This window comes from Tachypleus tridentatus, chromosome 5 (assembly GCF_004210375.1).
Source record: "Tachypleus tridentatus isolate NWPU-2018 chromosome 5, ASM421037v1, whole genome shotgun sequence".
In the NCBI taxonomy this organism is placed as follows: domain Eukaryota; kingdom Metazoa; phylum Arthropoda; class Merostomata; order Xiphosura; family Limulidae; genus Tachypleus; species Tachypleus tridentatus.
Genome location: NC_134829.1, coordinates 44,894,737 through 44,912,616, shown reverse-complemented (window position 1 = coordinate 44,912,616; position 17,880 = coordinate 44,894,737). Strand labels below are relative to the sequence as shown.

At 39.4% G+C, this 17,880-nt stretch overlaps 1 protein-coding gene across 1 annotated transcript; it reads left to right on the top strand.

The window, feature by feature from the left end:
* Positions 1 to 15,659: 15,659 nt before the first annotated feature.
* LOC143250345 (zinc finger MYM-type protein 1-like) lies at positions 15,660 to 16,181 on the top strand. Its single transcript, XM_076500793.1, has one exon. It carries the CDS (start codon positions 15,660 to 15,662, stop codon positions 16,179 to 16,181), a length of 522 nt encoding a protein of 173 aa, XP_076356908.1.
* The last annotated feature ends 1,699 nt before the right edge of the window (positions 16,182 to 17,880 follow it).

Below are 17,880 nucleotides of genomic sequence, written 5' to 3'. Positions count from 1 at the left end.
CCGTCCACTAATAGAGTACGGATGTCAAGTAACATACAACATGTCAAACAACACACTCCAAAAAAACCAAGTGCAACAAAACAAAATATTAAAATCCGCATTCAGTTTACCATCTTTTACACCAACAAATTATCTACACCAAATTAGTAATTTACCAACTATAAGAGATAGAATAACAGAACTTTCTCTGAAATATTATCGAAAAGCAGAAAACAGAAACAAACTAACGGCATCACTACACAAATTATCAAGTGCACCAACAAAATACATATCACCATACAACATATTTCAAGAATCACAATCCACTCAACAAAGAGTCTAAATACATAAAAACTATGTTATTAACATGAATTCCTTTTTTTTTTCAGGTACAGGGCACACGACAGGCAAAACTTTCGGCGCCTGTCGGGTGAAAGTGGGTTTTCTCGGGGTACTCCCGTTTCCCCCCACATCAAAATCTTCAGGCATTGGATTTCTAGATCCCAGCCCAGGCAACCTTTTTGCCAGACCCAGAATCGGGATGTTTGATTTGATCTGAACTTGAATGAATTACATTCATGTTCACATCTACCCAACTTTTTCTTTTCGAGACAGGTCCCGACCTTTCCTTCTTTCCACTGCCACCTTTGCCTCCACCCAAAAGACCATTTAGTGAGACATTCCCCACCCAAAAAGGTCAAGAATAATAACGATAACTAATTTATTAAAATAATAATAATAAAAAAAAACACCACTTAATCCTAATAACAATCCACGAAAGGGGACGAAGAGGAACTACAAAGTTCCTGAACACCCCAGTTGGAGAGAGAACTCTTCGGATTTCTCTCTCTCTAAACTGAACCCCTGCCACGTTAGTTTAGTTTAGTTTAGTACTGTGTTTTGGTAGTGTAGAGAGCAGGCTGTGTGTACGTATATTAACCAGAAATATAAACCATCTGTAGGAATAGTACTGTGTTGTGGTAGTGTAGAGAGCAGGCTGTGTGTACGTATATTAACCAGAAATATAAACCATCTGTAAGAATAGTATTGTGTTTTGGTAGTGTAGAGAGCAGACTGTGTGTACGTATGTTAACCAGAAATATAAACCATGTGTAGGAATAGTACAGTGTTGTGGTAGTGTAGAGAGCAGACTGTGTGTACGTATGTTAACCAGAAATATAAACCATGTGTAGGAATAGTTCTGTGTTGTGGTAGTGTAGAGAATAGGCTTCGTATAATCTCCCAAAATATAATACAAAATATAACTTGAGGACAATAAAAAAGATTGTAGGTCCAGCTGGGCTGTCTCACTTCACTAAACCACACATTGAAATATTAATGAAACACTCAAAGCCAGCGTTATTATATCAATATTTTTCGAACACTCCTTGAAACTTCTTTATATTTAACTACTTCTAACACATCGGAAGCAAACTCGTCCCAAGGCCAATTATCTTTTTAGAATAATAAAGGTGTCTTAACTGAAGAGAATTCTTACTCTACCCAATTGTATATTTGTGTCCTCTAGTCCTACCATTTTCACCATCAAGTTCGAAAAAAAGATAACACATCAACACTCAACTCATTTAACATTTTTCAGTAGCTCATTCAGCTACACTCCAAATATTTTAATTTTTCACGAGAAAATAATCTCAGAGATTTTAGTCTGTTCGTACGTGAAAAACTTTATCCAAGGTATCATCCAAGTAGCCCTCCTCTGAATCCTTTCTCACCATTCAATACCCTTCCAAAGACTTAACAAAATGTTAAAAATTATGGCCTAACCAATGGCCTATGTTATGGCATATTAACTTCTTACGAGTTATGTTGAAACATTCTGTAGATACAATCTAAAGTCACATTTTTCCTCTCATTATCAACAGCACATTGTTTAGTAGCATATTAACTAATCAACTAAAACACAGATGTCCTTTTCTGTTAAGATTATTTCCGTCAGAACTGTACTCATAACTTAGTTTATGACATCTCACAAGCACTACTTTGCATTTATTATAATTTAAAACAAACTCATCAAATAATACAAATCATTTTGTAAAGCTGCAGCACTCTCCTCACAGTCAGCAACCCGTAAAACATTAATATCATAAGCAAATCTCAATAAACTATTGAGCTTTTCTTGATCTATGTTATTGAGTTAAATAAAAAAAAGATCAAATATTCTCACACTAAGTCCTGAGGTACCTCACTCGTGTGAAACTAATGTAGTTTAAACAACCATCTGATTTGTTCCATCTAGCACGTTTTTTACCAATGGACCAAACTATTCACCCCAACTACGAAGATTATTTGTTAACAAGCTTTTATGTGGCACTTTGTCAAATGTTTTCAACAACTCCAAATACACTAAATCTACATCCGTACCCTCATCTACATAAGCACTTATCTCAAAATATCAGAAAATTAGTAAGGCAAGATTAACCCTTAGTGAAACCATGATGTCTATCTAACCAATAAATGACCTTTGACACATACTTTATCAAAATTTCAAATGTTTTTCCCACCATTAAATATGTATACAATTACTGGTACAATTTATATAATCTCTCTTGAGAAAAGTATAACATTTAGTAACTTCCAATCTTCTAACCAGTTATTCAAGAACTAATAAAACGTAAAAAGCAGCTGGCTCATATATCCATTTTTAACACCCATTGAAATCCTTGAAGGAGTATCACTTGTCCCAGAAGTCTTATCATTATTTAAAATTTCTAGTTTTTAGAGTGCTGGGGTTATGCCAATCGAATGAACATATTATGTATTACCGCCAAAAATATAAACCATATGTAGAGTACTGTGGTTATGTTAATCTAATGAACAGGCCAAATACACTCACCAAAACTATAAACCATATTTAGGGTACTGTAGTTTTGCCAGTCTAGTGAACAGGAAGTCCCAAATGCCTCATAGGTGTACCCTTTCCATCCAACTAGAGGTGGTAATGACCACAGCAGGGCATAGACCCAAATTATAATCAAAACTTTCTTCGTGTTTCCTCTGGTCAACTTGTATTCTGAAAGAACAAATGTTTGAATCTTTGAAATAATAATAATAAACATTGGGAACTTCTATCTCCAACCTCCAATTAAGTAAAATAATACTCGATCAAGTGTGTTAAATGTTTGATATTTAATTGTAGTAATAGTGGTAATAAGTTCAGAGAAGAGTCTGAGATATTTGTAATATATAGAAACTATTGAAGTTACCATGATGGAAGTTATCGTTTTCTGTCAGATTCGTTTGGGAACCTAAAGCAAACTTCACATATTCAATAACTTCACTTGACTGAGATCAGAGTTTTTACAACGTCCTTCTCGGATCGTTATTAGAAATCAAGTTCATTTCAAAGGAATTTGTGGATTAGGCGTACCAGTGATGGAAAGAGATAGTAAACTTTCGAGATGTTAAGTTTTTCTACGCCCCTGGTGGTTCAGTAGTGAGTTTAAGAATTATTTTACCGCTTAAAATGTAGTTTCGATACTCATTTTGGTTACAGAAAAGGCGCTTAAAAATAAACTATTTTTAGAAACGGTACGGTGCTGCTGTTCCGTTCGAGACATTAGAAGTATATATCTGTATATCTACCTATCGGTTTATTTACCTGTCTATTTAGTAGTTATTTTTAAAATGATAACTATTACTAGAATCACAACTGCTGATACACATGATAATTGCGAGTGTTTCTTCCATGGCTTTTCATCTCGAAGCAAGTGCTTTAGTTTGAGATTATTTCTACGGAGGCCGACACTGTATTCTATATCTTTTAATTCAACAGAAGGGAAAAGGCTCACTGTGTTTTCTTTAATACTTCTGAGAACCAGTTAGGAATCAATACTTATGTAAACAATGCTTATCTATTTGTAGGACTATGAAAAAACTAATTAAAATATAAATATTTTATCTTTGTGAGAAAACTAACCAACGAAACAATATTATTGATCTGAGGAGAATATGGTAATTGCTACACTAAGTTGGCAGAATTTCAAACAGCTGTTTTTAGTCTGAGTCATTTTTAATACGGCTTAAAAGCTACTAAACTACAATTATATTGAAAATAAAGATAATAAGAAAACTAATAGAATTAATGCTGTCCGAAAGACTGAAATAATTCTAAGATATAAACATATAATAAGTTGAAATCATGAACATTAGCAAAAACATTATAAACTTGAATTTTAGAATCTATACTTGAAGACAAACCAGAAAGTGCGGATACATTAATACCTTTAATAATTTAATATTTGGATACGGAATTTTCAGGGTAAACCATATCATTACACGTATTATCATCATATTGGTGTTGTAAAGTGTCAAATAACACGTGTTTGTTTATCTGTGTGGAAAGGTTTCTTCTTTTAAACCCAAACAACCAATGAAATTTTCAATATGGCGCAAACATTTACATTTCTTTAAGGTTTGATTAAAGATGACGACAATAACTTGCATGCAGTGGTAAAATTAAAGGCGACAAAAAGTAATTTTGGAACTATATAATGTTCTATAATTATAAAATAATTATTTATGTTTTAAAGATTTTACAGGGCCTGGCATGGCCAAGCGCGTAAGGGTTCGCGCCTGCGTCGCACTAAACATGCTCGCCCTCCCAGCCGTGAGGGCGTATAATGTGACGGTCAATCCCACTATTCGTTGGTAAAAGAGTAGCCCAAGAGTTGGCGGTGGGTGGTGATGACTAGCTGCCTTCCCTCTAGTCTTACACTGCTAAATTAGGGACGGCTAGCGCAGATAGCCCTCGAGTAGCTTTGTGCAAAATTCCAAAAACAACAACAAGATTTTATAGGACCCCCCTAACGTATTATGAAACTTTTATGGTGACGGAATCGTCCAACAACATTACTGAAGTTTCATTTTATTCATTTTCTCACACACACGTGCATGCGTTGATTACATGAGCAAAAATAATATAATTATAGGGCGATAAATATTACAGGTATGTCAAAACTTATGTTTTCCTATTACAACGTTTTTCCTAGTTAGTAAGAAACTGTAACAAAACAAACGCTAATAGATTTGGAAATACTTGAACTGCGTTAGTCTATTGATGTTTATTTCATGCACAGTTCCAGTTCATTATTTGCCTTGTCTATGTCTTTAACTTGTCTTCTGTTTAGAGACTGACCATACTCATTCAACCATAATTCTTAATGACAGAAAATTACTTTAAGCTTACATGTTCCTCAATAGAAATTAGTATTTAAAAATGTGATTATATTAGGCTTAAGCCTACGTGGTGAACGCGTGCAGTGTGTGTGTTTTTCTTATAGCAAAGCCACATCTGCTGAGCCCACCGAAGGGGGAATCGAGTGCAATGAACCTATACGTAGATGAAAATTCGAAATTCTCGCAAACACTGATAATTAAATGAAACTACGCGTACAGGAAGACTTACTGATTAATAGATTTCACCTGGGAATAAATAAAGTTTTGTTTGTTAGTTTGTTTTGTTTTTTGGAATTTCGCACAAAGCTACTCGAGGGCTATCTGTGCTAGCCGTCCCTAATTTAGTAGTGTAAGACTAGAGGGAAGGCAGCTAGTCATCACCACCCACCGCCAACTCTTGGGCTGCTCTTTTACCAACGAATAGTGGGATTGACCGTCACATTATAACGCCCCCACGGCTGGGAGGGCGAGCATGTTTGGCGCGAATCGGGCGCGAACCCGCGACCCTCAGATTATGAAGCGCTCGCCTTAACGCGCTAGGCCATGCCAGGCCCAATAAATAAAGAGAGCACTGAAGTTAGTTTATTAGTGAGCAACTACGTTTGATTCATACCGGTCTTTATACGTTTATATATATAAATATATATATATATTTATGTTTAGACAAATTTTTTGTAAATCCATTTATCGTTGTATCGAAACTTGAAATTACTCATGCAAGCAACTGGTTTTTAAAAATTAATTTTTCATACAAAATAGACCAAAAATTGCCATTAGAAAAAGCATATTAACAGTAATAATATACCCTAGAGTTCATTTTGAATTAAAATAAATTTTTGGCACAAACTGGTGATATGTATATACACAATTATATTAACTGTAAAAATTTATAGTGCCGTCTTAAAACAAATAGGTTTGTTGAAAACGCTAGAGACAGAGATACTTTTGTTTCATTCATATAAACATCATGTTTACCGTGCGTGAGATTTCGCCATTTTTTATTATATTATATTATATTATATTATATTATATTATATTATATTATATTATATTATATTATATTATATTATATTATATTATATTATATTATATTATATTATATTCGAAACGAGCTCGGCATGGCCAGGTGGTTAGAGCGGTCACCTCGTAATCTGAGGGTTGCGGGTACCAGTCCCCTTCACACCAAACATGCTCGTCATTTAAGCCGTGAGGACGTTGTAATGTGTAGTCAATCCCACTATTCGTTGATAAAAGAGTAGTCAAAAAATTGGCGGTGGGTGGTGGTGACTACCTTCCCTGTAATCTTGCATTGCTAATTTAAGGTCTGCTACCGGAAATAGTCCTCTGTGACTTTGCGCAAAATTAAAACAAACAAACAAATCTCGGTGTATTTTCACAACCATATATATATCAATAATTTGTTAAAAAGAAGACACGCACCTATTACAAATTTACGATTTTGTAAAAAAAAAAAATGACATTTGACCTTTGGAAACTATTGTACCTCATGTTGTTTGATTTTATTTCTTTGTTTGATGTTAAGTCCAAATATAGACAATGAGCTGGCTATCTGTGCTGTGCCCACTATGTGTACCGAAACACGGTTTTTACATTATAAATTTTCGGATTCACTGGGTGGGGGCTACATTGTTTGATGTCGTTTTTGTAGGTGGTTTACAACTTTGAGCATTCAGACTGTGAGTTTTAAAGTTTATGCTTACCGTCTCGTTGCCTGAAAAATTCTTCACAATTTGGAAATTGAATGCGTGATAAGAGCGACAGGTAAACCCTACTTTTCGGTCAGACAAAATTTCTCCTTAATCTATGACTTAAAAATTAGGGTCACCAGTGCCCAAGTAGTTCTAGTGTAGGTTTGCTGAAAGTTTCTAACAAATAGACAATCTATTATTAACGTCTATTTTACTTGTTATATAAAGGTTTGTGGGAACGAACTTCATCATTCAGTAACCAGTTCAGACTCACAGTCGTCTCTCATCATTCAGTAACCAGTTCAGACTCACAGTCATCTCTCATCATTCAGTAACCAATTCAGACTCACAGTCATCTCTCATCATTCAGTAACCAGTTCAGACTCACAGTCGTCTCTCATCATTCAGTAACCAGTTCAGACTCACAGTCATCTCTCATCATTCAGTAACCAGTTCAGACTCACAGTCGTCTCTCATCATTCAGTAACCAGTTCAGACTCACAGTCATCTCTCATCATTCAGTAACCAGTTCAGACTCACAGTCATCTCTCATCATTCAGTAACCAGTTCAGACTCACAGTCGTCTCTCATCATTCAGTAACCAGTTCAGACTCACAGTCATCTCTCATCATTCAGTAACCAGTTCAGACTCACAGTCATCTCTCATCATTCAGTAACCAGTTCAGTCTCACAGTCATCTCTCATCATTCAGTAACCAGTTCAGACTCACAGTCGTCTCATCATTCAGTAACCAGTTCAGACTCACAGTCGTCTCTCATCATTCAGTAACCAGTTCAGACTCACAGTCATCTCTCATCATTCAGTAACCAGTTCAGACTCACAGTCATCTCTCATCATTCAGTAACCAGTTCAGTCTCACAGTCATCTCTCATCATTCAGTAACCAGTTCAGACTCACAGTCGTCTCTCATCATTCAGTAACCAGTTGAGACTCACAGTCGTCTCTCATCATTCAGTCACCAGTTCAGTCTCACAGTCATCTCTCATCATTCAGTAACCAGTTCAGACTCACAGTCGTCTCTCATCATTCAGTCACCAGTTCAGTCTCACAGTCATCTCTCATCATTCAGTAACCAGTTCAGACTCACAGTCGTCTCTCATCATTCAGTAACCAGTTCAGACTCACAGTCGTCTCTCATCATTCAGTAACCAGTTCAGACTCACAGTCGTCTCTCATCATTCAGTAACCAGTTCAGTCTCACAGTCGTCTCTCATCATTCAGTAACCAGTTCGGTCTCACAGTCGTCTCTCATCATTCAGTAACCAGTTCAGACTCACAGTCGTCTCTCATCATTCAGTAACCAGTTCAGACTCACAGTCGTCTCTCATCATTCAGTAACCAGTTCGGTCTCACAGTCGTCTCTCATCATTCAGTAACCAGTTCAGTCTCACAGTCGTCTCTCATCATTCAGTAACCAGTTCGGTCTCACAGTCGTCTCTCATCATTCAGTAACCAGTTCAGACTCACAGTCGTCTCTCATCATTCAGTAACCAGTTCAGACTCACAGTCGTCTCTCATCATTCAGTAACCAGTTCAGAGTCACAGTCGTCTCTCATCATTCAGTAACCAGTTCAGACTCACAGTCGTCTCTCATCATTCAGTAACCAGTTCGGTCTCACAGTCGTCTCTCATCATTCAGTAACCAGTTCAGTCTCACAGTCGTCTCTCATCATTCAGTAACCAGTTCGGTCTCACAGTCGTCTCTCATCATTCAGTAACCAGTTCAGTCTCACAGTCGTCTCTCATCATTCAGTAACCAGTTCAGACTCACAGTCGTCTCTCATCATTCAGTAACCAGTTCAGTCTCACAGTCGTCTCTCATCATTCAGTAACCAGTTCAGAGTCACAGTCGTCTCTCATCATTCAGTAACCAGTTCGGTCTCACAGTCGTCTCTCATCATTCAGTAACCAGTTCAGACTCACAGTCGTCTCTCATCATTCAGTAACCAGTTCAGACTCACAGTCGTCTCTCATCATTCAGTAACCAGTTCAGACTCACAGTCGTCTCTCATCATTCAGTAACCAGTTCAGACTCACAGTCGTCTCTCATCATTCAGTCACCAGTTCAGTCTCACAGTCGTCTCTCATCATTCAGTAACCAGTTCAGACTCACAGTCGTCTCTCATCATTCAGTAACCAGTTCAGACTCACAGTCGTCTCTCATCATTCAGTAACCAGTTCAAAGTCACAGTCGTCTCTCATCATTCAGTAACCAGTTCAGAGTCACAGTCGTCTCTCATCATTCAGTAACCAGTTCAGACTCACAGTCATCTCTCATCATTCAGTAACCAGTTCAGACTCACAGTCGTCTCTCATCATTCAGTAACCAGTTCAGACTCACAGTCGTCTCTCATCATTCAGTAACCAGTTCAGACTCACAGTCGTCTCTCATCATTCAGTAACCAGTTCAGACTCACAGTCATCTCTCATCATTCAGTAACCAGTTCAGACTCACAGTCGTCTCTCATCATTCAGTAACCAGTTCAGACTCACAGTCGTCTCTCATCATTCAGTAACCAGTTCAGAGTCACAGTCGTCTCTCATTATTCAGTAACCAGTTCAGAGTCACAGTCATCTCTCATCATTGAGTAACCAGTTCAGACTCACAGTCGTCTCTCTTCATTCAGTAACCAGTTCAGACTCACAGTCATCTCTCATCATTCAGTAACCAGTTCGGTCTCACAGTCGTCTCTCATCATTCAGTAACCAGTTCGGTCTCACAGTCGTCTCTCATCATTCAGTAACCAGTTCGGTCTCACAGTCGTCTCTCATCATTCAGTAACCAGTTCAGACTCACAGTCGTCTTTCATCATTCAGTAACCAGTTCAGACTCACAGTCGTCTCTCATCATTCAGTAACCAGTTCAGACTCACAGTCGTCTCTCATCATTCAGTAACCAGTTCAGAGTCACAGTCGTCTCTCATCATTCAGTAACCAGTTCAGAGTCACAGTCATCTCTCATCATTCAGTAACCAGTTCAGACTCACAGTCGTCTCTCATCATTCAGTAACCAGTTCAGACTCACAGTCGTCTCTCATCATTCAGTAACCAGTTCAGACTCACAGTCGTCTCTCATCATTCAGTAACCAGTTCAGACTCACAGTCGTCTCTCATCATTCAGTAACCAGTTCAGACTCACAGTCATCTCTCATCATTCAGTAACCAGTTCAGACTCACAGTCGTCTCTCATCATTCAGTAACCAGTTCAGACTCACAGTCGTCTCTCATCATTCAGTAACCAGTTCAGAGTCACAGTCGTCTCTCATTATTCAGTAACCAGTTCGGTCTCACAGTCGTCTCTCATCATTCAGTAACCAGTTCAGACTCACAGTCGTCTCTCATCATTCAGTAACCAGTTCAGACTCACAGTCATCTCTCATCATTCAGTAACCAGTTCAGACTCACAGTCGTCTCTCATCATTCAGTAACCAGTTCAGACTCACAGTCGTCTCTCATCATTCAGTAACCAGTTCAGACTCACAGTCATCTCTCATCATTCAGTAACCAGTTCGGTCTCACAGTCATCTCTCATCATTCAGTAACCAGTTCAGACTCACAGTCATCTCTCATCATTCAGTAACCAGTTCAGAGTCACAGTCGTCTCTCATCATTCAGTAACCAGTTCAGTCTCACAGTCGTCTCTCATCATTCAGTAACCAGTTCAGACTCACAGTCGTCTCTCATCATTCAGTAACCAGTTCAGACTCACAGTCTTCTCTCATCATTCAGTAACCAGTTCAGACTCACAGTCGTCTCTTATCATTCAGTAACCAGTTCAGACTCACAGTCGTCTCTCATCATTCAGTAACCAGTTCAGAGTCACAGTCGTCTCTCATCATTCAGTAACCAGTTCAGAGTCACAATCGTCTCTCATCATTCAGTAACCAGTTCAGACTCACAGTCATCTCTCATCATTCAGTAACCAGTTCGGTCTCACAGTCGTCTCTCATCATTCAGTAACCAGTTCGGTCTCACAGTCATCTCTCATCATTCAGTAACCAGTTCAGACTCACAGTCGTCTCTCATCATTCAGTAACCAGTTCAGACTCACAGTCATCTCTCATCATTCAGTAACCAGTTCGGTCTCACAGTCGTCTCTCATCATTCAGTAACCAGTTCAGTCTCACAGTCGTCTCTCATCATTCAGTAACCTGTTCAGACTCACAGTCATCTCTCATCATTCAGTAACCTGTTCAGACTCACAGTCATCTCTCATCATTCAGTAACCTGTTCAGACTCACAGTCATCTCTCATCATTCAGTAACCAGTTCAGACTCACAGTCGTCTCTCATCATTCAGTAACCAGTTCGGTCTCACAGTCGTCTCTCATCATTCAGTAACCAGTTCGGTCTCACAGTCATCTCTCATCATTCAGTAACCAGTTCAGACTCACAGTCATCTCTCATCATTCAGTAACCAGTTCAGACTCACAGTCGTCTCTCATCATTCAGTAACCAGTTCGGTCTCACAGTCATCTCTCATCATTCAGTAACCAGTTCAGACTCACAGTCATCTCTCATCATTCAGTAACCAGTTCAGACTCACAGTCGTCTCTCATCATTCAGTAACCAGTTCGGTCTCACAGTCATCTCTCATCATTCAGTAACCAGTTCGGTCTCACAGTCATCTCTCATCATTCAGTAACCAGTTCGGTCTCACAGTCATCTCTCATCATTCAGTAACCAGTTCGGTCTCACAGTCGTCTCTCATCATTCAGTAACCAGTTCAGTCTCACAGTTGTCTCTCATCATTCAGTAACCAGTTCGGTCTCACAGTCGTCTCTCATCATTCAGTAACCAGTTCGGTCTCACAGTCGTCTCTCATCATTCAGTAACCAGTTCGGTCTCACAGTCGTCTCTCATCATTCAGTAACCAGTTCGGTCTCACAGTCGTCTCTCATCATTCAGTAACCAGTTCAGACTCACAGTCGTCTCTCATCATTCAGTAACCTGTTCAGACTCACAGTCGTCTCTCATCATTCAGTAACCAGTTCAGTCTCACAGTCGTCTCTCATCATTCTGTAACCAGTTCAGACTCACAGTCGTCTCTCATCATTCAGTAACCTGTTCAGACTCACAGTCATCTCTCATCATTCAGTAACCTGTTCAGACTCACAGTCATCTCTCATCATTCAGTAACCAGTTCAGACTCACAGTCATCTCTCATCATTCAGTAACCTGTTCATACTCACAGTCATCTCTCATCATTCAGTAACCAGTTCAGACTCACAGTCGTCTCTCATCATTCAGTAACCAGTTCAGACTCACAGTCGTCTCTCATGATTCAGTAACCAGTTCAGACTCACAGTCGTCTCTCATCATTCAGTAACCAGTTCGGTCTCACAGTCATCTCTCATCATTCAGTAACCAGTTGAGACTCACAGTCGTCTCTCATCATTCAGTAACCAGTTCAGACTCACAGTCGTCTCTCATCATTCAGTAACCAGTTCGGTCTCACAGTCATCTCTCATCATTCAGTAACCAGTTGAGACTCACAGTCGTCTCTCATCATTCAGTAACCAGTTCAGACTCACAGTCGTCTCTCATCATTCAGTAACCAGTTCAGACTCACAGTCGTCTCTCATCATTCAGTAACCAGTTCAGACTCACAGTCGTCTCTCATCATTCAGTAACTAGTTTAGACTCACAGTTGTCTCTCATCATTCAGTAACCAGTTCAGACTCACAGTCGTCTCTCATCATTCAGTAACCAGTTCAGAGTCACAGTCGTCTCTCATTATTCAGTAACCAGTTCAGAGTCACAGTCATCTCTCATCATTCAGTAACCAGTTCAGACTCACAGTCGTCTCTCATCATTCAGTAACCAGTTCAGACTCACAGTCGTCTCTCATCATTCAGTAACCAGTTCAGACTCACAGTCGTCGCTCACACGTAGAGTGAATAATATAATAATCAAAATTGCAGAAGCTTTTATTGTTTTTAGTTTATTTTCCGGTCTTCGAGTGGACTTATTTTGTTTTACAAATTCATTTCATTTGTAGTCAGACCCAGAAATCTTGCTTGCTGTGGGTTTAATCGTACCATAAGCTGACTGTTCCTTCCTGTTAAGTTCCCAGCTTTGAAGAATCCCCAAAATAGTAAAATGAACACAATAATAATTCTTTTACCTGCATCCATCTCAATTAGGTTGAAATGTGTTGAAATCATTAAACTAAATGTGCTTTAGATTTCGTAAATATTTGTCTAAACTACCAATTATCAAAAACAAAACAGTGACCTTACATTACAATTTAATAAAGAAAATTGTTTATGTATTATTTCCGCAAGGTGGCAAGGTTAAACAGTTTTGTACCACTTCAGAATTGAGAAAGAAAATTATATTTTATGGACTGATATAAAAACAACAGATGAGCTTGAGATTCGTTATTGTGTGAAATGTCTTGAATGATGTGATGTCGAAATTTATGATAGGGAACTTAAATAATTAAATGATCAGCGACGGCGCCAGGGGGGCTTGGAGACTTAAGCCCCCCCAATATTGTTGCTTACATATATTCATAAAATATGGAAAACACACTCGTCGTTGTTGCTTGACAATTAACATTAAAGAAACATAGATCTGTAGAACTCAACGTCTTCATTAAGACGGAAGTATGTATCATGCGTCCCATATCAACGTACTGAATGCACTGAAACTCATGTGCTGTATTGTCGCTCCCTTTGTAATGCCATTCTATCTTGAGCTTTGACGAAGATTAAACAACCACGTTGATTTTAAGTTACAACAGGTCATCAGGGATTTTACTTGATAAACCAAAGGTTTCACAAGTATTTACCCATTAATTTCATTTATCTTTTATTGAAAAGTAAAACATAGCATACATGTATAAGTGTATTGTGTATAGGTCAAAACTATTGAGCATTTAGCCAGTGTTGTGTCCTCTGTGAGATCATTTTGCATTGTGTATCAGCCATCCAAAATTGTACTGACGATTGTGGCATACACTTAAAATTGTGACTTACAATCCAATTAATGTAATACTTGTGATTAGATAATAACCTTACATGTTAACTGACCAAATAATATTTCTAAACAATTCTAGAATGAATTTTGAAGTTGTCATTGGGCTATTTAGAAGTGTCTAATTTAATGTAATGTAGTAGTTACATTATTGTAACAGGTCACACTTATGATAATAAGAACAATATCACAATCACAGTTTGACCTGTATGAATAATTTGAACTTATGAAGAAACCAGCCTTTCTGTGAAGGTCAACTAAAATTTAGACATTTTGTTTTGGTGCTACTATGACCATTCAGTATCCAGGCCGCGGGTTTGCTTTGTTCGAGCGCGCGATTCCCGCCTCGAACGCCTTAAGCGTATGATCACTGAGCCGCTGACCATGGTGTACGCTCTGCGTACGGCTAACGATCGGCTCAGCCCGATAGAGATCCAGATGCCAGCCGCATGCCACACACACCCCCCGCTCACTCCCATTAGCTGTCCACAGTTTTACAACATGTCCTATCAAAACTGTGTTTGTGTTCCTTAATTAGTCCTGTAATTTTACATTATCACTACCTTCTAATTAAGTACTTGTGCTGTATGGTTAAAGATAAACACTTTCTCTAACAGTATTTCATAGATATGTTCTGGATTTTCATGTACTATTAATATAATTTGGTGATTTCAATGCCGTAGAGCAGTAGTTCGTAATGTTGAGCTATGTTTAGTTGTTATTTGTTCCTTATTCATGAAATGACTCAACAGTCATTGTGTATAGGTCAAAACCTATTTCGATCATATTTCGATGTTTAAAATGAATATCCTTTGTAAGCCCTAATGCCAATATAAGGAGAGAAATTCCCATTCGTTTCATATAAACTAACACAACTTGGAAGTAAGAAGTGGTACTAGCAGTCAGCCGGCTTGGGGGTCACTTTGACGTTCGCGCGCTCTGTATAAAAGGGAATTATGTTTGTTTACGCGGCTCTCGCTCTCTCTGGTACTCAGCCTCACACTGGAACACACACTCAGTTTGGATGTCAGAGTCAGACATCACCCACCAAAACATAAACCGGTCATACTACACATAAGGTTGATTATTCAACACTACCTGCTACCCAAGAAGAGGCAGCGAGTAGATGGTCCTAAAAACACATGTGGTGCAAGTGAGGAGGACAGTGGTGATCGTGATGATGAGAATGCGGACATGACTAGTGCGAGATCCCAGCTGCAAGAGGGCAACACTCACACCTAGGGTAAAAAACTACCACCAGGACCCAAGGACCTGAGCCAGCTTCCAGATGGTGATCCTACTTGTCCAGACTTGAAGAGATACCCGGCCACAGAATACAGCAGCCAGTCAAAATCATTCAACAAGAATTGGCGTGATCAGCACTCGTGGTTGGAGTACTCTGTGACCCAAGATGCTGCATTCTACTTCGCATCTCGTCTTTTCAGTCACACACACTTCAGTAAAACTGAGAAGTCCTTCACCCATAAAGGCTTCCGGAACTGGAAGAAGGCGACAACATCACTGAAGTCCCTCCCATGATAACTCTGCAGGACACAAGTTTGCCATGCAAGCTTGGGCAGAGTTTAAATTGCAGAGAACAAAGGATCCAACATGCTCTCGATGCAAGCCATGCTAAAACTGTGGAGGAACACCGACATTATATAAGAGCCGTGATAGATGCACTGCTCTACACAGCCTGCCAGCATGAAGCCCAGAGAGGTCACAGGGAAGGTAGTCAGTCAGATAACAGGGTAATGTCCTGGAACTTCTTAACATGATTTCCAGGTATGATGAAATCGTGAAGAGGAAGCTGAGTGGTCCTGGCAATGCCAAGTACACGCACCATGATATCCAAAACGAACTGCTTGACATCACAGCTGGAATGATCAGGAAGGATATCAGCAAAGAGGTCATGGAAGCTGAGCATTTTGCTCTAATGGTGGATGAAACAAAGGATGTGAGCAAACAAGAACAGCTGTCCATTGTGGTAAAGTACCTCCACCAACAGAGCCTTCACGAGGAGTTCCTGGACTTCACAACTGCTGAGGGTCTGGATGCAAATTCATTGCTCAAGAAAATCTTGGAGTCTCTGGCTAAATGTGGTATTGACCATAATGCCTGCATTGGTCAGTGCTATGATGGAGCTGCAGTCATGTCAGGGCACATCAGTGGCGTACAGGAGAAGTTCAGAAGAGAGGTGTCTCAGGCTGTGTATGTCCACTGCTGTGCACCCAGGCTCAACCTTGTGCTAGTTGATTGTGTGCACAACGTCCAGGCTGCAGCAGAGTTTTTGTGACAATTCAGAAGCTGTACACAATCTTCTCTACATTGGTTTGCATGAAGAATTTCTGAAGGTACAGAAGGAGCTTGAACCCGTGAACCAGCACACAGAGTTGAAGCGACTATCAGACACAAGATGGGCCTGACAACATGCTGCTTGTCCGGCTGGAAAAAGAATCCTCCCTGCCATTGTGACAACCCTAAAGCGTCTTGTGGAGGAGGACAATGTCCACAGAGCCACTGATACAAAGGGCCTGTGCATCCTCCTAGATCACCAGTTCGTAACTAGTCTAATGGCCATATAAAATCTACTGCTGATGACTAAACAGCTATCAGACCACCTCCAGTCACCCGACCTGCAGCTGGCCTTTGCAGAGGACCTAGTACAATCTGTCATCTCTGGTCTCTCAGAAATGAGAACGAAGCAGCATGGAAAGACTTGGAAGAGTCTGCTAAGGATATATGTAAGAAAGTGGGAATATGCACTGAGATGGTGCATCAAGGTGGACAGCAATCTGCCCCCAGACACCTGGATGAATTCATAATCACATCTAGTACTGGCCAAAGAGATGAACCAACACCAGATGCCAGGAGACACACCTTCTATGCCATCATAGACAGAATGCTCAACAAACTGAATAGAAGATTCTCCTCTGATGCCTGCAGTGTTCTGATGGGTGCAGCTGCATTGAACCCCAAACACTCCACATTTTTGGACAAGCAAGCACTCTTAGGAATGGCAGCAAACTATGGTGTGGCAGAGTATGACCTCGCAGTGGAGGTCCACCAATTGAACCGGCTTATTGTCAGGAAGAAGGACAAGGAGCAGAAAGTATCCACACCATTGGAGCTTGCAATCATGCTGGAGCTATACAAGGATGCATTCATAGATCTCCACAAACTTGTATGCATCGCTGTGACCCTGCCTGTCACTCCAGCTTCCTGTGAAAGAAGTTTCTCATGTCTGAAGCTTTTAAAGACATACTTGCGCAACAGTAGTGGTAACAACCGAACCAGCAACCTTGCTGTTATATCAGTAAACTCTAGGAGGGCAAAACAACTCGATATTGATACTGTTATAGACACATTTGCTGCCAATCACCAGAACAGGCGCATTGTTTTGAAGTAATATTGACTATAAACACAACATGATGAAAGATAGTTAGCCTGATAGTGACCTTACTTTTCCTCAGAGTGTATTAACTTCACATGGGATAATTCGTTTCTGCTATGTAAACTATGTCTTTATGTTATATTTCTTTTGATTTGTAGCTTTACTCTTAATGGTATATTAAATTTTCAATCTAAACTAATCTTGATTTTCTTTATTATTATGTATTACCTTGAGTGGAAATTAGGTGAGCTTCCTCTTTTACATATACGCATATTTTCATAAACAGATTATTTTTAATTTGTGATAATGAATTATTAACCAGAGTTTGAGTTTTCAATGAAAACTGCATTGAAAACGCAGTTCAAAATAGCACACCTTTCTGAAATGTACCTTGGTATTTACATTATTATAATTTACCATCTATACTTCATATTGATGGCATTTTGGGAAGCCTTCTCCACAGTTTACCTCAGCCCCCCAACGAAAATATCCTGGCGCCGCCACTGTAAATGATTGAATTTTCATGTAAAGCTACCAAAAAGTACCTTACAAGTATTTTGAGATGGAAAGGAAAGGTGGATAGTCAACACCTCCCAGTACA